Below are 24,271 nucleotides of genomic sequence, written 5' to 3'. Positions count from 1 at the left end.
TAGTTGTTTGCTCTGAAAAGCTTTTCTGCTAGGATGTGAAACAAAACCAGTCAATAATGTAGCACACAGAGAGGTGTGTTTATGCGTGTTTGTCTGTGTTTACATGTTTTTGCCATGATTTGACATGAGTCTGCTAATAAAGTCCATCCATCATCCATGCACACAGGTTTGGAAAAGGATTTCTGTACAGAGGAATATATAGCAGAGCCGAATAATGAAAGGCAGTCTGGTGCAGAAAATGAAACACACCAAGGCAAATTACATCTCTGCAAACCTGACTAACCAGTTACGCCATAAGTAATCATGCAAGGGTTCGGTGCTGCAGCTTTGTAAACTGAACTGCTCTGCATGTCACTGAAGGACGGCGGGAGAAATCCAACAATTCTAAACCTGAGGGACTCCAAACTAGGAATTCAGTCTATGAATCATGCAGGGACCCTGGGCTCCAGCATGAAATCACTCATTTGTTCCATTTTTCCATGGAGTGAAAAAGCCGGACAGTTCATGCCGTAAGCTATTACAAGAATGAGGATTTTCTGGTGCTTTCAGGAACCCTCCACTTCACTCAGATGCAGAGAATAGACTGGAGATTGGGACCAGGGGTGTTGGGGAAGGACTGGAATACGAGGAAAGAAGAAAGGCACTGAAATAATTTCACCTTTAACATGACCTTGTTTGGTGGCAAGAGCACAGCCTGCAACAGAAAACTGCGATTACTCGTTGGCTTTCCTGCTTATCAGTGTTGTAAACATTTACAGCGTCCAGGTCCTGGTGCTGTAAAGAGGAACACACCTTAGCTGCTGTTAGCTTTGGCTCCTCTGCTTTTGGATCATTATACAAACAGCAAGACAAGATTCTATTCCCACGAGTTAAATGAATGATCGGGAGTTTTGAACTGAGGTAAGCTTGTTTGCTCTGTCATTCATTATTTTCTTGTAACTATGAATATATAAAGGTTGTGTCAACATTCCATGGATTTAACAGTCACACAAATCAGAAGCTACATAATAAAATATGTGCTTAATCACAAGTAGTTGATCGACACTGGTCTTAGTAACAACCTGTCCAGTCTGTCTGTCACTGATTACCAAACAGTAAATCTAGTAAACATGCAGGTCTGTATTTTGAGATGTTACCAGCATAAACACAAAGGACTCAAAGTACAGTATAAGGAACTTGCTAAAGCAGCAAAGCTGTCAAGATGGTTATGTTCATAAGAAAGAAGAGTGTGACCTGAGGGGGAGCACATGTCCAGACATGAATGCCAGGATAACATCTCGAAAATGTTTTGAATGTTTGCCAGTTCACTTTTTGAAAGAAGACGGACACACGTTTCCTTCTTATCCTTTCTCCCTTTTAAGAATCATTATCTGTGCCTCTTAGATAACTTGATTCACAAGTTTGTGCAGAATTTATGCCAGCAAATTCCAGCAGCGTTAAAGCCAACAGTAGTGACCTGAATTGCATCAAGTTCTTTGGTGTGAATATTGCCTTGAGCAAACACCGGTACAGCTTCCACACACGCACACACACCCACTCTCACATGCAGAGAGAACCGTATGTGCACCTCAATTGCGTGATATTCAGTCTGCTCTTTCTTATTCTTCACAGGTCAAAAGGATTTCATTTTATTTGAAAGCTCACTGACACAGCCATCATGCATACAAAAGGTGAGATATATATGCGATAAGATGATGGAACACGGGGGGTTGGGGCACATGAGCACGGCTGTTCAGAGAAGCTCCATTATCACTGTCAATTGTCAGTCTGCTAATAGTCTCTCACTTCTGTTCACATTTTCCTCAGTTTTGCTAACAGCTCACCTTATTGGTGTTTGAGTGATCAGCTGTCATGTTCCTTCACACAGTAGTACTGAGCTAAAATTGCAAAAAAGAACATAAGGCATTACGTTGTTAATAATCCTCTTGACACCCTCAGGCGGATGTATGTTCTGTGTTAATGTGCAATAATCCTTAAATTAGACTTTGTAGTTAATATGAAATTAAATATCCATGCACAATATATTTTGGCTTAATTTTTGCTTTCAGATGATGTTTACGCATACGCACTGTCCAAGACCCTCACAAAAGTCTCATCGCCTGCAACTGTTGGCCTCTACTCTTCCTGTCAAGATCGAATCAGCATGATCCTCAGCCGAATAGAAGGTGTGTAACCAGCCTGTGTGTCCCTCTGCACTCCTGCATGTCAATCTGTTTGCCTGCTGAAGGATTCTTACATCACATCAGACAACATTTGATTTTTCCAGGCACCATTTCTGCTCTCAGTATTCAGCCTGTAGGACTCTAAATGGAGGAATATAAACATGAAACAAGTAAAGCTAGGTTGAACTTTTGACAAAAATATCTTGTGGCAGTAGAAAATACCTTGTTTAAAATATCTCATGAGACTTGCATTTTGCAGGTAGTAAACCTCCGAGCTGCTCTCTGGCATGTGAATGAACTCTAACCCAACTTAGAGAATTGGTTCATGCTCCAGTGATTCGTACACGACATGACTGGTGTGTGAGTACAGGCGGGGCAGGGTTCTCCGGGCTCCTTGGCCTAAAGATCATGTAACATAATTCCCCTAAGCACTGTACACGGCAACGTGCCACATCCCGGTGAACAAACTAACAAACACATAATTTCCTCTAACGGGGTTAGTGGCACACCAAAGTCACATGGGAAAACATACTTTGGCCTCCTAGTGGCAATTAAAAGCAGCTGTTGTGTGTGTGTGTGTGTGTGTGTGTGTGTGTGTGTGCGTGCGTGCCGGCTTCACGCTTACATGCTGTTTTTAGTTGAGAAAATCACTTCTCTTAAAATAGATAGATAGATAATAAGAATTAAAAGAATCAGTTGCCATCCTCATTACCAAGGACACTAAGTTCCTGAGTTCTTTTAATAATACACAACAAAACTAACAAATCCCATGAGGAGAAATCAAAGAGCAGCATCAAATTGGTACAAAATGCTATTGGATGTCTCAAGACGTGAAAAATGCAGTAACTCTACAATGACCCAATGTCTCTAACTTCAGACGTGTGGTACTGAACTGTCTATTTACTCTATTTACACTAACGCTTGTTCTTCTTTCTCATCAAACTTAATTTGTATTCATTCTGCGCCACCTCACACACACCCACAGCACTTAACCCAGATTATCCTTAATGTAAAATATTATATGTGTCTGTTCAGTTCATATGGAGCGGGAGGCTTTGAGGATTGAGCGGGAAAACCACAGAAGGCCCAGGCCTCGTTCAGTAAAGCCCTCTCTCACTGGATTTCTGGCGCTCATTGGCCGGCTCCTCTTCTACAATCCCGTTTGGACTGAGCAGAACCAGCAGCACGGTAACATGAGGTTCATGTACGTGCATTTTAGCGCCTGGCACTTTGCAGGCAGTGACCTGCTGTGGGCGGGGCTGGCCATGCGCCTGTTTCAGACCATGCAGGTGAAGTTTGGGAAATTACCGTTAGCACTCTACCGCGTAACTCAGCATGAGGAAGAAGACGAAGTTGTGAAGAAGGTTGGTTGACTTTAATTGAACTCATATATTCTCTTAATTGCTCTCAGTTACAGGGAATCATGCTTGCTGTCTGACTCGCTTAACCTTCTCTATTTTAATTTGCTCTGTTTTCATGAATGTACAGGTCGTGATTGAAGGTCAGCATCAGTGGAGGTCCAAGAAGTGTTGCTGCTTCCCTCTGTGGTCACTCATACTGCTGGTTCCTGTGGCGGTAGCAGCCATCATTGTTCTTTTGGTCATGTTTGGCTTAGCCAAGACAGAAGTTCAACAAGGAAATACAACGACATCACTCATACGCCAGGTGGCTGTGCTGGATGGCCTCGCCATCGCTGCACTGGGAGTCCCTGCAGTTAGTGCATTGCGGTTTGTCTTTCGTGTGGGTAAGAACATTGTCTTCAACCAGAATGTGAACATCATGAGGGGGATGGACAATGAGCAGGTCAGCGGGAAACTGGGCTTCATGAACGAAGTGAGGAAGGAAATGTTTTTTCTGTCCTGTTTCATCCATTTCATGGAAGTGTTTGAGAGGAGAAGAATCCGTGTGGTGCTGGAGATCACCAATCTGGATCGCTGTTCACCTCGGAAAATTGTGGCTGTGTTAGAAGCCATCAGCATTCTGCTGTCAAATGAGGAAAGTCCATTTATTTCCATTCTGGGAGTCAACCCAGAAGTTCTCATACAAAAAGTGAACTTTGCAGATGGCTGCTTCAGCAAAGAGGACAGAGCGTATTCATTGTTGAACCGTATTGTTACCCTGGCCTTCACAGTACCAACACTGTGTGATGCATCCAAGTGCAATTTATTTAACAGCCTTACTTCCCATTCTAAAAACTCTGAAGATATAAACTCGAGGGGAAGAAAGCGGACAGCTATGGGTGGCAGAGAGATGTCTCCTTACTACAATAGTTCCTCAACCGATGCTGAATGTGCAAGAAAACAGTTTGATATTCCACTGATGGATAAAACTGTTGCAGCATTTGATGTCAAAGACGAGGAAATAGAGAATTTGGTCAAGAGCATCTTGACCAAATTCCGCAGTAAGCTGAACAACTACATGTTAGATGATGTAATGTATATGAGGAGAGTGATTAGCTCCGTCCGAGTGACTGTGATTCTCATGAAGGCCTCAGAGACAGAGCTTCCCCCACCCGAAGACATTTTGGCCTGGGTCGTCTTGGCCAATCAGTGGCCTTGCCGCCTCAGCTGGATCATGCAGTGTGTGGAAGATTCAGAGCAGAGAGAGGAAATCGATGGTACGGACGAGACCATTGATGACAGCTCAAAGACATTGTGGGAAATTTTTAGTGAGTCCAAAGGAGAGCTCTATGTGATGAGTACACAGATTGGCGACCTACTCGAGCAGGATGGAGATCCTGAGATGTTTGAAATGTTCCTCAAAGTAGACTTCATTTTCACGGTAAAGGACATAAGGACATTTAAACCAGCAACGGTCAACCTCGATTACACAATTAGGAAAGAGTTGGGTCAGATCAGAGGGACATCCAGACTCAACGATCTTGGTTGGATGAGCAACCTGGCTCCTCTGCCAATCAGAACTATCATCAAAATGAATGCAGAGGATGTATGTCAAGAGGTAAGACGCTTCTTCAATCTACCTTTAGTTCACAGAAGTATTCATATGCCCCATGCATAAAACGAGACTTAAATCATCTTACCCTCGCTTATATTTCATGTTTTCCCTAGTTGGAGAAGCTGAATTACCCCAGCAGTTATGCTGATATCGTGAAAAGTAACAACCTCAGTGGATTAGCGCTCGTCTTTGGTGAACCTGATGACCTCAAATCGATCCTTGATATGAGCTACGGTGAATGGACAACTTTCAGACTGCACTTCCTGGGTTTACCATCACATCACCGCTTACAAAACAGTACTTTGCAATGGACACCTCGTCATCTTCGAAACCAGCTGCCTAGACTCCCACAACTCGTTCCACAGCATCATGCATCCAATCTCAGTCTGGTTATCAGTTGAATGAAGGAATCTAAACTGGTCCCGAAAATGATCACAGCAGTATTGCAGGACAAAAAGGTGGACAGATGAATGTTACACAACTCAACATTTATTTCAAAACACACTTCCCAGTAAGGACACACAACTCGTGCGTCAAAGATATAAAGCACGTTTCATAAATGGATGCATGATGTATCATAAAGTGCCTCAATATTAAAGACCCGGCACATCCATTGCACACCCACACAGCTGTTTTCATGGCCCCAAAGGGACTCAAGATGGCGTTGTTGCTGACATGCAATTCCACAGTCCCAACAGCAGCAACAGTAAATTCTTATTGAGCAAATGTATTTTGTGAGAGGCCTCCAGGCAGCATATCAGAGGTGTCCGACATTTTCAACTTGGTCTTTGTTTTATGCAACACCAGTAGAAACCATTAAGTTCCAGCTTCTCCACTGTGGTTGATGTTAAGAGGTTCAATCTGTGGATTTTGCACACGTCAATAACAGTGACTTCCTATTTTCCAATAACGGACTTTATGTTTCCTTTATTGGAGAAGATAAACGTGATTCGGGTTGCTCAGCTATGTAATTTCAGCTCTGGATTTCTGGGTCTGTGATTCATTGTAAAGCCCTGTCTCGCCTTAACGATGCCTTTGTGTCATGTAATGTCTGATTCAATCTTAAAATTGTACATCGAGAGAGGTATCTACGACATAAAATGACAAAAAACATGATTATCCAAATATAAAGGGCACCTATTTCTCATAATATCTTATAATAAATACAAAAATATACAATTGTTTACATAACTAGAGGTACATAAGAGGCTCCTGCTATCCAGGTTAACGTATTATATGGGTAACTTTTATTTCACAGTCACCCAAGCTCCAATTTCAAAGGTGTGGGTTCCACTCAGTAAAGTTAGCTATGCTACTCCTCCTTCGCACAGGTTCAGGTCACACATCTTGGTTTGGTAACACCTTGGGATTGCTCTCGTCAAGTCTCACGCCCTGCCAACACACTAACACACACAGTATGAGACAGTTTTCTTTTAAAACGCACACATTTCCTGTTTTGAACACAAAGTTTGAACCGAGGAAGTCAAAACCTTAAAGCTGGGAAATCTGATCAATTTCACTTTGTGGCATTGTCCAGATATTCTGGGGAATTGAGATTAGATGGACTGAAGTTCAGTGGTATCTTGTCGATACCCAATTGATTGCTGAGTGGACAGCCAAATACATGAAAATACACTCGCACACTGATTTGCATAAGGGAGACATTAAGGCTACACTCATAGAAAGAAATTCATTTAGCATTCAACTTTATTGTTCCACTATAAATCTGCACATCCTTGCAAATCTATTATCATGACATCTCCAAGTTTGCCATTCTAGATTTAACAATAGTTTATGCAGATATCTGATATCATGCTGAGTCAGTTGTTATTTGCATATGAATGTGTTTTCTTTTGGGCTTTTTTTTATAGCATGAAGGGAAATTTGTCATCTGAACTCTTTCAAACTATTTCCCTAAGAAAGTTGCAAACAATAAACAGTATTTACACACACACACTCACTGTAAATAAGCTGTTACCTTATCACAGTGCCAAATAATGATCCTCCAGCACACAGGTTTGAGTTTTCAGAAACAGGCCTTATTTGTTTCTTCCTTTATTATGTGGTGTTAGTAAGAGGAGACATCATTATATCAACAGCATTAGTGATTGCCTGTTCATTTACTCATAAGGAGGTTTTCATGCTAAGAGCCGTAAAGACTCGGAGAATGAAACACTGATTTTGGTAGATGCGATAAATGGCTTTAGAGTTTCAGCATTTCAGTCCTAAATTGCATTTGAAGACACATAGTTCATAAACTCAAGGCACAGAAGTCGTTCCAAACACAGCACATGTGGCGTTCATATTTAGTTATTCTGAAATAGCAGGTAGCAATGACTCTAATAGTGAAGTAATTATACATTCAGCATCCAACTGCATATTAAAGTCTTAGCTGGAGGAGCATAACACATTTAGACATATTAGGAATGTATAAATAATTAAACATTTCCATTTCTAAACTGGCAATACAAGATAGAAAATAAAGCCTTTACAATGTGACGATTATTTAAAATGGAGCCCATATTTCAGTTCCTAATAACGATGCGAGGGCATAATGCAGAGCCCTGAAGGTCGAATGCAGGTAAGGTAATGCAGCAGTTCTGGTTCTGAGGCGTTGTCACCTCAGTGGACGGTCTGAACACCTCCTATTTGGTCTGAACGAGTTTACTTGCGTCCCACAGACTCCGCCAGCTTCTTGAGCCTTTTCTTCAGCTCCAGAGGAAACTTCTCATAACATTTTTTACACACCGGCTTCATGTCAAATTCCACAAACTTGTTCCTGTGAAGAAGAGAGAGACCATGCAACTGCTCAATTTGTAATCCAACGAATCTTAATTGCACATTTACATTGCTGCTCTTTCACTATGACTTCAGATATAAGTCATAGTGATAGAAGTAAATGCATTCGGGCCATGCATTTAACACCAAAGCGTAAAGTGGACTCATCAAGAAGCAGCAACCATTAGACAAACTCACTGTTTACGTGTACTTCTCAGGGATTGTGCATCAACTCCATTTTCACAGAAATGCAAGGCGGGGGGGCATTCATTTAGAAAGCGTAAACAAAAGAATGACACCATGTCAAATGAGCAAAAGAAGAAAAGCGCAGAGCGAAGGGGGGGGCAGAGAGACGGCACCAACCGATGGATGGAGTGTTGCGGTGGAAAGAAGAGTTATTCTACAGACAGATAGCAGGTTTTTTCTTGTGGTCTTTGGCATCGCGCTCACGTCGGGCCAGCCGGCGTTTCAGCTCCTCGGGCATGTGCTCATAGCAGTGCTTACACACTGGCCTCAGGTCAATTTCAACAAACTTATCTCTGAGATACCATAGGTACAGGCGCAGCAAGCGTTTCATATAGGAGGAGAAATCGGGAGGAAGAGGGAGGAGGACCCAAGAGGGAAGGAGGTGGAAGAGAAGAGTAAAATACAGAGAGGCACTCGTTAAGACTAGAAGAGTGGACAATTACAATCTAATAGGACTGGGCTCATCTGGTCGAATGTGTTAGTGAAGGAGAGCGGAGGAGGAGGAGGAGGAGGAGTGGCGTGACTTACTTGAGGGTGAGCTTTGTGTGGCAGGTGGAGCAGGAGAAACAACTGACACACCAGGCCTTGTTGAGCGCCGACACCACTGGGAGGAGGGGAACCATCAAGTTTTAATGCCAACGTCGGAAAAATATCTTCAAGCGATACTTTCATAAGTAAATCAATAAGAATATACAGAATAACAGCTTTGCAACGCTGCGGCCTCACCATCGCCTTCAATCACGCGGTTGCAGTGATAGCACACGTCGCCGAAGAGCTTCATAAGAGAGAAGCAAACAGATTAGATATTTATACACCCGTCAACTTTGAAGCTCTTTCATCAGATGATAAGAACATTACAATGGATTTTTTTTAAATTGACCGAGCCTAACTTTGTAATAAAAAAGTCATATGTAAAGTAATAAAGTCTTAACAAACATTGTGAGACTCTTTGTGTCTCCTAAATCCAGTTCTCCTCTCTCACCTGGTTGTAATGAGTCTCGCAGTAAGCCAACCCCTTCCTCTCGTAGTGCCGATGACCCAGGAACGGCTTCTCACACTTGGCGCACACAAAATGCTGCAAACCCAGACAGATGTTATTGATCGGGAGGGGGAACAACCAACACTTAAACGCACGGGTCAACACCAGTGTGTGCTTATTATATTGATCAGATGAACTTGCAGGAGCAGTCGTGTTAGTGTGTATAGGTGAATGAAGTTCAATTCTAGCTCACACACCTCCACGTGCCACTGCTTGCCCATGGCATTGACAACCCGCCCCTCGATGGGTCTCCTACAGGCGCCGCAGATTGGCACCCCCATCTTGTCGTGGCAGGGCAGACAGTAGAGCTCCCCCTTCAGCTCCCTGGCGTCGGCTGTGAGTTCCTTCCTGTGGACGGAGAGAGACATTCAGCTCCTTCCAACAGGTGACTCTTGAGTACATTGTCTCCATATAAAGTGTCATAAAATGGAAACGAACACAGGCTTTGAGACAAGTCTGGTACATAAAGTTTTATGTGGGACTGAAATGCATTGTCAAGCTAAAGCAGCAGCGTTCCCTGTACTTAATGTTGGGGGTGGAGTGGTTAGACTTACCCACAGTTGTTGCAGTTGAAGTGGTCCGGGTGATAGGGGTCATTCTTGAATATCAGCGGGTGCTCCTCGATGATGGCGTGGCACTTCTGGCAGATGTACTTGCCCAGGCCGCGGGCCTTCTCGCGGTTATGACACGGGCGGCACAGGTGCCTGAGATACGAAACGAAAGGATGTCACGACGGAGAACGCAGCCGAAGCGATTTGCCACACATCACAGCAGAGGCAAATTCACATTATTTGTACAATGCAAATGCCAGTGAGTCATCAAATGTACGACAAGCAGACACATTGTTATATTAAGAATGTAATTGGTTGAGCTACTGACCTGCCTGCGTTTTTGACAAACCCCACGTCGGCGAGCACAGCCTGGCAAATGTCACAGCAGAAGCAGTCGGGGTGCCAGCTATTGTTCATGGCCTTAATAACACGGCCGATGATGAACTCCCCTGAGAGCAAACATGAGTGGAGACGGAGCTTAAGGCAGGTGTGAGTCAGACCTCCTTCAAAATTTCTTATTATGGGATTTTATTTTCAGAACAGTCGAGGTCTTGATGAGCGTCCCGTTATTGCGTCCTGATTGTTATTACAATACACTGTGCTTCCTCCAATGTTCATAATAAAACAGTTAAGTGCTGCGGGCGTTCACATTTTTAATTAGATTCAGATGGTATCTGTCTTTTGGGACACGGGCAAGCAGTAATTAAATTATATCCAACCCAACACAAACATGCATTTCAATTGATCGGCTAACGAGTGGACAGCTCTATGCACCAGGATGAGCCGACCTTTCAGACTTTCTAAGGGTTCACTGACATCTCAAGTGACCTTTACAAGTGATCAGGAATGCATATGGCCACATACCTAGTATACTGTGAGTAGAGTGTGTTTGATCATTGTTTTGCTAACTTCTTAGTATTCAAACAACACAGCAAGCAACAAGCGAGGGCCCAAACAGCCAAAGGGATTCACCTCTGTCGCTGTGCGCCCAAATCAGAAGGCGACACAATTAATGTAACTCAAATCAAAATGGCAAACTGGCTCCATGCAATTACGACATCATATCAAGTGATTTATTTAAAGACATAATAGTGTGAGGAGGAGGACTCCGAGGCAGTGGCTGGCTGTGGCACGCTGGATAATTACGGTCTTCCTACAACTGCCCCATTGGGCCTCATGAGGAAGTCATTCGCTCCTAAATGCGATGCGTTATGCCCAAAGAGATTCATTGTCCATTGTGGTTCCATTTTAGTGTTTTCATCTGATCTCTGCTGACATGAGATTACTGGTAGGGAGTGACGTGAACAAATATTTTAGGCACTCAACCTCCCATGATCCTGCGTCATCAGATGTGGCCATTAATGTTTTCCTTCCCTACAGCTTAAACAACATTGTGCTTAACTTAAACCTTTTTTTGCTGCCCACAAGTGATATAAATGCCACTTTGTGTTCATGTGTAGTACACTAAATCACACTCTTTGTTTTTGGTTTCTACATATATCACACAAATAGCAAGGACAAATTAAAAACGCATACATAAAACTGTCTCAGGAGGTTCATGCAAATGGCCTAGATATGTTTCAGCATAAAATGTGTTTTAATGACTAAAGTTGAGTTGAATATTTTTACTGTGACATGGGCCGCCCCACCGACAAACTATGAGAAGACGATTGCAGTTGAAATTGTAATCATCGTTCTGATTGCTTTGTCAGAACTGCAGTCTGCATGGGTAATGAGTAATAGCACGAATATGACACACTGCACACATAACACACAACATACTCACCACACTGATGGCAGCAAGGGGCAAAGAGCATCTGGAAGTCATGCTCGCAGTACTTCCTGCCTTCAAACTGTACGGAAAAGAGCCATATTCCTTCAGTGGATAGGAACTTACTATATATTGGAATGAATTTTACACAAGCAGACACCCGCAGAGAGAACACAATATGAAGATGTGCTCCATATTTTAGTGAGCTACCTCATAGAAGAGTCCGTCTGGAAACTGCTGAAAACACTGGGCACAGACGAAGCACTGCTCGTGGTACAGCTCCCCGTTACTGTTCACTATCTTCTCCGTTGGGGCAAAGCCGCTCTTACATCGCTCACAGGCCGCACTGGCCAGGGCGTTGGCAATGCTGTTCATAAAGAAAACAAAACACATACAGAGATACATAAGAGTCCCTGCAAAATGACAAATAACCGTGATTCAAGCCTGGAAAGGTGTTGATGACTCATATATATTTAAAATCTATCTATGTCTTCAATTAACACTCTTGATGCTTTAGTTATTTGTGTTATTTCACTGGGAATTATGACATGCCTGTAACAAACAAAGCCTCAGAAGTGTGTGTGCCATCTTTAAAGTGTAACATGTCGTTTACAAACATCTGCATGATTGATAATTAATGATTTCTTAGATCTAACACAGTAGTTTGTTTTATTCTGAGCATTTTGCTTCTTCACATTGATGTCAAACGAGAATCAGAATGAATCTCTACTTAAATCCCATTTATGGCAGGTTTGGCCCCGTTTGTTTTTACATTTTATGACAGAGTATTACTGTGAGTCGTGGGGGTTAACTTGTGTGAGTCTCATTCTGTTTGGAGCCCCAGCTGTCACCAGGCTAAATGGAAGTAATGTGTGGATCTGAGATGAACTCTCTGACGTAATTTAGTCAAGAAATACAGCCAGTCGAAACAAACACACACCAACTGAACAATCCAGGAATAAACATACCGAAACCTGACTCCGTTGTCAATACACTGATTAATACTCAGGCGCATCGATCACACTCGGGCCACTTCTGCCCATAGTGATAATTCAAGTGAGAACACGACGGCCAATATTCATTTGGATTTAACAACAATTTAACAATCTCTCCTTCGGTGTCATGTTCTGCTTAGTACTTTAACACAAATAGAGCTACACGCTTATAATGGACGAATTTAGGGGAAGAAGACTACAGGGGAGAAGAGTAGAGAAGTGACGCGGTCCGATATGAATGAAACCTAGAAGTCAACTGGTGTCTACGGAATAGCCGAGCAGCTAATAGCGTGCTAGCCCGAACCTTACCTTAAAATATAGAAACGCAACTTAGCGCTCAGCTAATATTAGTTCAACCGACTGTTTGACTACCAATTAAACAAAACGCCGCTCTGAACGTCAGCGTTTTATATGACGGTTAAATATGTACAGCTTTACATTTACAAACATAGGTGCTCCGTTAGCTTTAGCTTTAGCAGAGTGGTTACGTTGGCTTAATATGACGTTAGCTCGCTGTGCTAACAAGTTACCGAACCTGAAGCTCCATCTCACTCACCTGCCCGGCATCCCAGCGACCCCCAGCATCGCCTCTTAGCACAGGTAAAATAGGGGAGGCGGTAAATTACGTTAAATATTCGTTCGTTCTGGCAGATACTAAACTTTTTTAAAGCGATGGACTGAATTGATTAGCCTCCGCAGCGTCCCCACCCCCCGCAGAGCCGCGCTTAGGTGGGCATGGGCCGGGCCAGGACTCCGCAGGGCAGCCCCCCCCCCAGGGAGTGTCCATGGATGAGCCCACACAAACAACATACAAACAACAAAAATAGAAATATAATACATTACCCTCCTTGATCTTTAGGTTATTCCTTGATTCCTTTCATCATATGAAGTCATTTTTGCAATTTTACTTTTAGTCTTTAGCTTGCATGCTGAATAGACTGTAAACAAAAGCACACAATTCTTCTAAGAATGCAGAATAGAAAGGTGTATGTTTACGTGTAATCATACGTTTTCCTTTACAACTGTATTTCCCACCTGAAAAGTTGTAGTAGAAACATTTCATTGATTTTAATCATTTAGTCTTCTTCTGTCTTGTTTCATCATATACTGGCATGTGTGTAAGAAAAGGGGAAAAATTCAGAAAATGACCGCACCAAAATGAGGGGGTGCTGGACTGGAAAGTGCTGATTGTTGGGAAAATTCTTCATGTCCTCCTGGGAAGCTGGATCTTTGTTTCCATTAAGCTGCGGAGCAATCACATTTTTTAATTAGCCCTTCCACGTTTACTTATTGTCTTAAGGCTTCACAGCTCATAAAATCAGGAGTGTTCATCAGCCACCTCCTCCGTCTTCGATGTTAGAATGCCTCACAATCAAGTTAACACAAATGTAGAACAGTTGTTGGAACAATCCCTTTTTAACTGCAGAAGGTTCTTGTGATGGATTACCCAATTTAGGCTCCTGTGAGTTCATTTTGTACTGAAATGAATGAAAACAAATGCCTCCCTGGATGTAAAAGTGTAAACATTTATCAAGTTAATTTGGGAAATGTTCAACTGTAATGAAAAATAAGTTTAGTGAATGTGCAAAAAAAAGCAGATTGTCTTACTTCATATAAGGGCTCTGTGAATAAGCAACACAGAAAATAGATTGAACACATTACTGTTGTCATGACATCGCTCTGTGATTACACAACTCACACCTTCATTCGCGCGACTCTTAATTTGTGATTCACCCTTGTTGACTCACATGTGAGATCGAGGTGTGATTGACCTGCAGATGTTCTGTTGCGGGTGATTTCCCACAAGCCTGTAGATGTGATGACGCCTCTCGGGTTGCTTTTGACTCTAGATTGTGTGTCCTTCCATGGAGATAAGTGATGGTGCGGTACGTAGAACAATAAAGACTTCTATGTGGATGTAAGTAATAAAAAATGCACTTACCTGCATTAGCATGCTGATGACATCCACGCTCAATCCTTGCCTAGAGTGCTCCCTGCAGTTTTCTGTTTTACCAACACTGCTTATTGCCTCTTTAAATCTTGAGGATTTGTAAGAGGAATTACATGCCACCAACAACCTTAAAATGAGGCTGTTTAGCTTTGGGTGAAAAGGGAGACAACATTCACATTGTGTCTTTTATTTGATTTCACTTAATGGATTTGTTCCTTTAATGTGTTTTCTTTAGCTTGAGCTTGTTTTATGTTCATGTGTATTTTACAACTGGTCTATACACCTTCTTGGAAAGCCGTCTGGCTTAAGTGTTGTATAAATAACAATTACTTTTATTGTTATTATGCTAAATTCTGATTCGCTGTAATGATCCAATTTGCTACAAGAGATCTTTTTAATGCAGGTTTACTCCTTCAGTTAACTCATAGTATAATTAAAATGACTCCACTAACAGTTTGCCTTACTTACAGAAAAATGTATGCTTTCCATGTAGTGTAGTCAATACAAGTTTCATTCCATCTATACAGTCAGGCGTGTTACAACCATCACATTTAGTGTGAATGTGTATTGACACGAAACAGTTGATTAGTTAAAACATTAATTAGTTTTCAATTAAGTACAGATAAAAAGAGAATTTTCAAATCATTGCTTTCTGTTGTGCATTTGCATTTTACACGCCGTCTCTTTGGAACTTTTTTGGAATTGGGTTGTGTACTTGTGTTTGGATGTCTTTGCGGACCTGACGAGCGACAAAACTCTGAAATTTACAAAACCGTGATGATATATTGATGACAGTGTCAAGGAAATGGTAAGAGAATGTGATGGATGTGAAGAAAAAAAAATCAGTCATGTCTAAAGGCAAATGTAGCGATATGAATCAGTGATGTCATCTTTTTCCTCCACAGGACTGGATAAACCTTTATTTGGAGTATTTTGCAATTTCAGATTATTTTGATAAAGCCAATCTCAATGGATTCCAACAGAAAACAAGAGGACTCATATGTGGGTTCCCCAGTTTATAAGAAACTAATAAAATAATTGTGTTGCTCATTGCTGAGTAAATTGCATTATGAGCTTTTGCTTGAGGCCTTTTTCCTTCCTCCACTGATGCTTGATCTTATTAAAGTTGACACCATTAACCAAAACACTGAAGGTGTCTCAACATCATGAAATATTTAAAAGTACGACTCTTTCCTGATGACTAATGAGGGAATCTGTATTCCCTGGAACGGTTTGTCTCATTGAATATTTGCATAACTAAACTTTGCAGGTCATCCTGAGACAGGCGAGTCAGACTCAGCTCGCTTCTCCTCAGGCCAGCGGTGCCCTGACACAAGTCAACACCAATTAGAAAATAAGCCTGCAGATTTAAAGTGAGCCGAGACTCAGAAAGTGTATTCAAACAAGCATTTTATTATAACTCTGAAGTTCACTGAAACAGCAGGCATCTTAAGGGAAAATAAAACAGGTTGAATACCAGAAAATATTTTTTTGAACATGGCGTCTTTTCACATCAATGCAACCTTTTTTCAACTCAAAATGAAAACACCAGACTGTATGCTCTGAATAAACTGCAGCCCTTTCTCTGTCTCTCCTTGAAGATCACAACAATAATGTGTACACGCTGAATACAAATTCAGTTATTACACAGCAGATGGGTTCATAAATATACAATAAAAGTCATTAAAGGGTTAAGTCTAACAAGGCCTGGCTGACCTTGAGAAAACAGAGAAAATATCATTAAGACATGAAGGATCCCTACTAGAGGGCAACACATCCAAGGATATCACTGAAATGTATACTGTACATAAAACATTAGATGAATGTCGACATTTAAAGTCATTTTTTTAACAAAATATAATCATTTATAGGTGTTTTTCATTGCACAGTTCAAAGGGGATCAGCAAGTCAACAGGCTACATCCTTGACACGTCCACGTTAAGACAATGATACCTCCTTTCCATTGCAATAAAACCTTAACAAGATGTTCCACGTTCATGCTTAAAACATTCAGCAAACATTTAGATTCAACATTCAGCTGCCAGTCTGTCTCTATCTATCTATCTTCACGGCTGCAGCGTTATTCTGCAAAGGCCCCACGCGCTGATCACGGCTTTCACATTATGATTAATAGTCTTATTATAGTTATCACATCCAACTAACCTCCAGGGTTTCTACATTGTGTGTGCTACTTCATTTGAAATATGCAAGAGTGTCAAGATTATCAACATCAATAGAGGTTGATACAATACTTGAGAAATAGCTGCAATAAATGAAGCGTTTATCAAATGTGTGAAATCCTGCACTTGAAGGACATTTATTTCTGAGATATGCTTCACAGTACAAACAACACCAGAATATAAAAGTATGTGTAAACTAAATAGAGGAACATATTTTCTCACACCCTAGTCTATTATGGGATGTCTATTATCTGGGCCCCAAGTCTTTTGTTTTGAAAGTTACATCAAACCAAGACAGGCTAGTCACATAAAGTCCTTAACTTTGAGTGTTATACAAACTGTTGGTGCTTTTATAAGTTACAATTCAAGATAAATAAGATCATTTGACGACAATACGCATAGATATGTCAACATAAAAGGACATATCTTCTTTCAGCTACATATCCATTATTATGTAGTAAAGGGGGACAATATGGTTGATGTAGTTGGACGACCATTCTTACGGCAAGAAAGTAATGTGAAATCTTAAGGTATATTTGGATTTCCACATGTATACTCTTTGTTCTTTTGAGCAGATTACCCGTATCTAACTATGATTGTACAGACAGAACAGAGTGTTTTGTCCTTCTCCCAGCAGATGAGGGGGAGAGTCAATAGTCGGCCTTTTCCAGCTGCCAAGATAACTAAAAACCCCAAACTTTAATTTAAAAAAATGCCAGTTACCAGCTGAGGGTGTCTCGAAGAATTGACAGATTTAATAACCACAGTCGACAAACTTTACCATAATTATTTGAGCTGTGTGATCCTTCACGAGTGTAAAAGTGCATCAGTAGCATTGAGTAAACTGTACAAATCAACCTCAATATACACAACACACGTTAAAGTCTCTGCTATTTACAGTCAGGATAGAAACATGGGCCAGTTAAAGCACAAATGTAGCTAACATATAATACATATAAATATCACTTGTATAGATATAGAGGATTCTAGCTACAGAGCAGCGTTTTCACACATGAAGTCGCCCTCCCGTCCTCAGAGAAATGGAGGTGGGCCACCTTTCGCCTGGTTCATGCGGAGTCAGAGGACAATCTCACTGTATCACACTAAAGCACTCTCACACACACACACGCACACTCCTCTAAATTACTCCAATACATCAAATGGTGACACAAAGCAGGAGGAATGGGCAGATGGAACCGTACCAACACAACAAAAATAGCTTATCTATACGTTTATGATAAAGGTATAAAACCCTTAGATGTTGATCCTGTAGCATATGTAGTGTAGTTAACCACACTCAGGTGATCAAACCAGTCTGCAACAACAATCACGAGATGATACTGCTGTGTGTGAGTGTGTGTGAGTTTAACGAGACAGTCAACTTTACATTTTTTGTGCGTTTTAGCTTTTTTTATTCTATGTCTGCATGTGCTGAGGCTCTGTGCGCAGGAAATTCCAGAATTCCACCTGTTCCCATTATCTTTTAAACTTCCTTAACCTGATACAAGAGGTATAAATCTATAGTTCTTTCATCGCCCTTACTGATAGGGATCAGAAAACAAAGTGCTTAATATGCTGAGTACAACACACACAGCTTATAGAGAGACATTCATAAGAAAACATAGAAGTGGAGTGGTATGATGGAGCTGATAGATAGATTGAAACAAATGAATCTCACACACACACACACACACACACACACACACACACACACACACACACACACACACACACAGCTCTACCAGGTGGGCATCACGTCTGGGAACCAGACGCGACCCAAATGCTTCGACACTTCCCAGTGGATATCATCCAGTCCATAGCGATGATCTGGAACCAGAACCTCCTCCATGATGGATAGCTGTGTCAGCCTGTCACCGCACATCTTGACAAACTCCACAAAGGCGCTGCAGGACACTTCACACTCCCCTAAGCCAATGGCTGACAGCTGGGTGCAGCGTTGAGCGATGCGGATCAGCTCTTCATCCAGCGGCCTCAGCCCGTTGGCGCAGACCACCAGCTCCACCAGGCGCGGGCAGTGGAGCCCCACGCGGCCCAGCACATCTTTGCTCACCGAGCGGCCAAAGTGCAGGTGTGTGACCGGGATCTCGTCGCGGAAAAAAGGGCCGAACTCATCCTCATAGAGGAAGAAGTACATGACCAAATTGAACTTGGGCGAGTGGCGCACCATGGCGTCCCAGCTGCTCTTCTTGATGGTGTGGAACTGCTGGCCGGGATTCTCGCTCACCACGTCGATGCGAAGGTGCTCGAGATGGACGTGCTTCTCAGAGGAGAGTGCGATGAGGAGATCGTCGCTCAGCAAGTGGTAGTTGAGAGCAAGTTCTCTGAGGCCGTGGCACTGATCAGCCACACAAAGGATGCCTGAGATGGAGAGAACACACACAGAATATGACTCGTATACGCCTGGAGTACATGGACACAGAGCAGAGAGAGCTGTGTGTGTTTAACCGCTTCTTAAAGACTGAGACAGCCTCGGATGATCCACTGGAGTTTGTTCATTCATGATTACTTCTACCCCAAGTCACTTCTCCTCCAATTAGATTTTTATAAATGTATTTTAAATGTGAACTTTTATCTTTTACTCCCAACACCTCCTCTCACCAGAAGGGGCAATTTGCTGACTAGTTTGAAAGACAATTTTAATAACCTTTAATAACCCACCATATCTAGCCACTTTTAAAGCCAGGGAAAATGTTTAAATAACCCTGCAGTTATGACAAAAGGAGCTAATGCAAAGTCGGTGCCTGTGTACATGCCTGTGACAAAGCACCTTTGAAGAGAAACGAACTGACATAAGCCAATTACACTGATGATGAAGTCGTATGTGTCCGTCCTGTTTCAACTACATGAAAGGAAAGCTGTAATATAATTATGTTATATCTTCTTTCTGCTCCTAATTCCAGAGTCTTTTTTTCTACGGCCACCTCCTAATCGTCCGTACCTGCAGGTGAAACATGAGGGCAGCTGCTCATTTTTAGTAGTTTGAGTGTGTCGCTGTTATTGGCCACCAGCACTTTGAGGGAGGGGTCATCCACCGGCGTGTCATCGATTTTCAGGGAAGAGAGGGATTTGGAGTTCACAAACACCACTGTCAGCGCTGAGATGAAGTGAGACTGTGGGAAAGAGCAGCAGAGGGAAAGCATTAGATCCCCCGCAGGCAGAGATGCGTAAACACCTGAACACTGCGGATGAGATTTATCCACAGAAATAAATCTCCTGTTTTGGCTTCACCTTGGGCAGCTCCATGAAGCTGGGCCGGGCTGTGGAGATGAGCCCCAGGGTCTTCAGAGAGCAATTCACCAGCTGAGAGAGGATGTCACAGGCCGCCTCTGCAGACTCTCTGCTGCTGTCCACCTGAGCAGCATAGAGACACAACTCCAGCAACAGTTCTCAAACGGCACACAAACATGATCTGCAATCTAATGAGCCGTCTTCATCACAGTGCTCCCCCGCCACGCCAAGACCGAGCCTCCTCTTCATCATTACTGCTTACCTTGAAGCTGACGTACTGCAGGTGGTTGGAGTGCCTCTTGATGATCTGTTTGATGAGGTCTGGGTGTGTGGCCTTCAGGTAAGAACTGGCTGGTTGGTTCAACTCAAACTCAAAGCATCGCCACAGCTCTGGCATGTGAAACACTTGGTTCCAGCCTCGGCACACCTGTGGAGAAATAAGGTTGGAGTTGATGCGATCTAAACAGTTTTGATCTTAACACTTCTGATCTAAACACTTTTCATCTTAACACGTTCCCATTTTCTTATTTAAACATTGAAGACTGTTTTTCCACCATGCCAGCCTTTCAGCTATAATAATGGAAAAATTAAATAGAAATGTCAATGTCAACAACTCATAAATAAATAAAAATAAATAAAAAATTTGAACCTTGAAAAGTTAAAATATCTAAATAAATAAGTAAATAAGTAAGCAATAGAAAAACTTTGACATTGGATCTTAGTTTCCACACACTGAGGATCCGTGTTAGTCGACTTATGGTAAAGAATAATCTCTCTGAATTTCTGCACCAGATAACTCTTTGGAGAGGACGGGAACAATAAAGAAACTTGCCGACAACTGGCCTTGAGCCAAGGCAGGAGTGTTTAGGGAACACTGGTAGCAGGCAAACACTTGAGTACGGAAGGCCATTTCTGCAGGTTTTGTGATTTTTAATCCATTGCAGCATTTCTGCATTTTCATGGTGGAGACTGTTTTTCACTCTTTAACATTCTGATATGTATAACTATTCTCTTGATTCCTCTCTGCTTCCTGTCTTATCCTTGGGGGCGGCACTGAGCTGCTCCAATTACAACAGTTCTGCCAATTCGGACATTTAACCAACCAACCAAACTGTTTTGTATGGGACACTGCACTTCTCCGCAACAACATGGGGTACGGTTTCTTCCTTGCTGCAGTAATTACCACCACTGACTGGACTGGACTGGACTGGACTGAAATAAATAGACCGTAATTTTCTGACAGTCTGCCTCGTTCTTTCATAAAGATGAGAATGATCAGCGTGGACTCATAGGATCTGAAAGAAAGGTATGAACTCGGGACCAGACCGACGGTTCTTAATCAAACTTCTAACTTCTGGCCACCGATAATACAGAGACCTGCATCAGTGTTTGGGGTCAACTGCATACAACAGGCAACAAGTAACGATCAGCCTGTTCCTTCAAGTAACAATCTGCCCGTTGAGAATTAATTACAAGTCGTTGGTTAGGCACAAGCGCTGCAACCCATTAAGTATTTTCCATTAAGCCTTTAGGTCGGTCCAGGTCAACTCAATGAGTTTTTGGACCGCCTCGTCGCAGATTTGAATGAGAGTTGGCGTGGTGATTTGGTCTTAAGAGAAACCCCTGAAACTAAAATTACACTTGTTTCGGATTATTAATCAGGGAGATAGCCCCTTAAGAAGTTTGGGCTAATTAGCACAACCCCATAGATTTGACTTGCTGTCTCTTCATTACTGCAGGTCACAGGGAAATGCTTCTTATTCCTATCTGATTGTGGATCAGTACTTTGGTGTTTTTCAGTTGTACACAGGCAAAGTTGAACTGACCCGGGCCGACCCCTTTCAGCGTAGCGACAGCTGGGATATCAAGAGGGGGATACCTGAGAAGCAAAAGCTCTATCCAGGAGTGGGAGGTACTGGAAGATGTGAAGTAACATCTCCTGTGGCAGACGTTCCCAGTGGGCTCCATCCTCCTCCTCCTCCTCCTCCTCCTCGTCCAACCCCTCCTCCCTCTGCTTGCGGGACCGCTTAAGAGCCGCTGGGGGCCCAACACTGGTACCACCTCCGCCTTCTTCCTCGTTCCCTTGGAGACCTCGTTTCATCCTGGGAAAACAAGATGAGATGACAAAATGAAGATGGTTAAGGCCTGTTGACTTCATCAGAGAAATTGGTGATTAGCAGTACCGACTGTGCTCTGCCTTCTCATCACAAGACTTACAGACATGCTTAACAAAAACAATCTTATCATTTTAATCAACCTTGCAGTATAGGTTTGATATGAGGAAATGTCATTGCTGTGAATCTAAATGCCAAATGTCAAACAAGTGAAAGATTGAGGTCTGAATGCCTGAAAAATGTTTGAATGGTTTCTGAAAGTATGAAGGCCTGAGGGAAATCTGAATGTATTTTAATCAATGGCTAAAAATGGGAGGAATTTTTAACTGCTCCTTTCCAAAAACCTGTGATATATGTGAAAATGCTGAAAACACCCCTGAAAGAATGAAGCCTGAAGGCCTGAGAAATCTCTGAATGGTTTCTGTACCTGAATGAATCAGTCTGAGTCTGTCTGAAGATGCCTGAATACCCCATGTGGAACAACTGGCTCTAAAGCAAAAACTCTAACTGCTATCTGAAAACTGATTGGACCCTGAGAAGCAGTAGAGCTTTCTGAAGGTGAGCATGTATTATGGTCTAAAAAGGCCAAAAAATAAAGAACTGGCGAGTAAAAAGAAAGACGAAAATGAATTTTCTCTGCTGAAAACGTAACATTGGGCCACATGGGGAACATTCCGGACCAGCTGTCGCTCAAAGGCAGAAAGAGCAAAAACTACACGTTACAGTATGACAAAATACAGATTATAAAAGAGCCAAAATCCCTACATGTCTATGTATGTAATGAAGTGTCAAAACAGACCAGAAAAGGGATGCAAGTTTTTGAAGCCAGTACTTATTCCCCACTCTAATATCTCTTTCCCATATGCATTTCACAGGAATTTCAGACTTGCATATCATAAAAGTAATCAATAAATGCTCTCTCTGTTCCAGCTTATCCTTTGCAAAGTTGCGAGGGGCTGGAACCGATCCCACAGCATGACTGGGTTTAGTTACACTCGGTCAGTATTCAGGATATCACAGGGCGAACACGTCCACTCTGGCACATCTGGAGCAAATTACAGTTACAGGGTAGGAAACAGAAGCACCTGGAGGGAAAACACACACAAACTCCACAAAGGACCTTTTGTGATACATATGTAACACAACACACGTGCTTTTTACAGTCATGATACGGCGTTCGGTGCCTTGCTCAAGGGCACCTCGGCAGTGCCATGTATATCGGAGGCTATACTGAAACAAGATGTGGTGACTGAATACCATCTTTCGTCAAGCTTGAAGTGTATTCAGGGCACTTTCTTGGTCCATACAGGGACTCGAACCGGCGACCCTCCAGTTCCCAAGCTGAATCTCCTATGGAATGAGTTTACTGCCCATCCGGTTGACATGAAAGTGGTCACCCCAACATTGATATGCATTAACAATTGTGTGTGTTTGGATATTTTTAATTGTATTTTGGAGGCTATACTGAAGCAAGATGTGTTGACTCGTCCAGCTGGAAGTGTACTCAGTGTGAACGAGTGTGCTAAACAGACACGCCTCCATCCGCCACAACCAGAGCCACCATATGTGCATGTTACACCTTCGCTCTCCCACAAACCACTTAAGTTTACTCGTTGGTGCCAAAACAGTGTTTGTTTGCGCAGTTGACGCGTGTTTTCCCGCTGTTTCGTTACAGCACAACCAGAGCAACACGAGCACACCAAGTTAGCCTAACCCGTCTTCACCTAGTTAGTTCGCGGTTTGCGTCATTTCATTTAAAGTAACGTTATGAGGGTATCCGAGGTTATACAGCTCGGCCTCGGTTTCTTGACCTGTTGTGTGTTTTCTTACCTGCTTGTAGCGTCCAGAGTTGTTACGTTGTTACAAATGGCGACCACTTTCACGTCAGCCGGGAGCGGCAAAGGAAAATTGCGTTGTAGCGTGTCCGCCGGTCAAACGCATTGGACTATAAACAACGCGGTGTTTCCGGTTTGCTGTTAGTTGCAAGCAACGAGATAACGATTCGAGTGTTTTCTTCTCGAAGCGCCTGACCTAGTTTCTCTCAACAACTTTGGCGTGTCTGCTAAAGATGGCGTTGGTGTTGTCGTCGAGTGGGGTTGACCGGCCTGCACTTACACCAACATGCCGACAGGGGGAGTCGCGTTCACCCTGTTGGAGTTGGCGTTCAGATTATGACACAATAAATGAAAACATTGATTATCTCAGGTGTATGCCCGATGAGATGCAACAGCAAATGCAATTCAGTTTGTACTAAAGAAAACTTTAAAGTACAATCCAAAC

General features: G+C 42.5%; 3 protein-coding genes across 4 annotated transcripts; 1 reads left to right on the top strand and 2 right to left on the bottom strand.

Moving 5' to 3' along the window:
* The first annotated feature begins 317 nt into the window (after positions 1–317).
* On the top strand, positions 318–6,495 carry nkpd1 (NTPase, KAP family P-loop domain containing 1). The gene is made up of 6 exons (XM_076155901.1): positions 318–900; positions 1,612–1,670; positions 2,049–2,165; positions 3,198–3,526; positions 3,651–5,120; positions 5,231–6,495. Exons 2-6 carry the CDS (start codon positions 1,658–1,660, stop codon positions 5,516–5,518), a joined length of 2,217 nt encoding a protein of 738 aa, XP_076012016.1. The 5' UTR covers positions 318–900; positions 1,612–1,657; the 3' UTR covers positions 5,519–6,495.
* A 90-nt stretch (positions 6,496–6,585) lies between these two features.
* On the bottom strand, positions 6,586–13,233 carry LOC143004763 (LIM and senescent cell antigen-like-containing domain protein 1). 2 transcript variants are annotated; one of them, XM_076155902.1, is made up of 10 exons: positions 13,054–13,231; positions 11,713–11,869; positions 11,518–11,584; positions 10,060–10,180; positions 9,735–9,884; positions 9,378–9,528; positions 9,124–9,216; positions 8,868–8,916; positions 8,670–8,745; positions 6,586–7,896 (listed from the first exon to the last, which is right to left on the bottom strand). In XM_076155902.1, exons 1-10 carry the CDS (start codon positions 13,080–13,082, stop codon positions 7,782–7,784), a joined length of 1,008 nt encoding a protein of 335 aa, XP_076012017.1. In that variant the 5' UTR covers positions 13,083–13,231; the 3' UTR covers positions 6,586–7,781. The 2 variants fall into 2 exon arrangements, with proteins under 2 accessions (XP_076012017.1, XP_076012018.1); XM_076155903.1 differs by lacking the exon at positions 6,586–7,896 and adding an exon at positions 7,916–8,434 and having other exon boundaries at positions 13,054–13,233.
* Positions 13,234–15,953: 2,720 nt separating this feature from the next.
* On the bottom strand, positions 15,954–24,097 carry LOC143004990 (F-box/LRR-repeat protein 3-like). The gene is made up of 6 exons (XM_076156211.1): positions 23,822–24,097; positions 21,757–21,979; positions 20,140–20,304; positions 19,878–20,000; positions 19,588–19,759; positions 15,954–19,007 (listed from the first exon to the last, which is right to left on the bottom strand). The coding sequence occupies exons 2-6, from the start codon at positions 21,976–21,978 to the stop codon at positions 18,367–18,369; spliced, it is 1,323 nt and encodes a 440-aa protein (XP_076012326.1). The 5' UTR covers position 21,979; positions 23,822–24,097; the 3' UTR covers positions 15,954–18,366.
* Positions 24,098–24,271: the final 174 nt, after the last annotated feature.

The sequence above is a fragment of the Genypterus blacodes genome, unplaced genomic scaffold (genome assembly GCF_046128005.1).
Source record: "Genypterus blacodes isolate CSIRO-AG114 ecotype Tasmania unplaced genomic scaffold, CSIRO-AGI_Gbla_v1 ptg000067l_1, whole genome shotgun sequence".
NCBI classification, from domain to species: Eukaryota; Metazoa; Chordata; class Actinopteri; order Ophidiiformes; family Ophidiidae; genus Genypterus; species Genypterus blacodes.
This window is presented reverse-complemented; position numbering and strand designations above follow the sequence as displayed.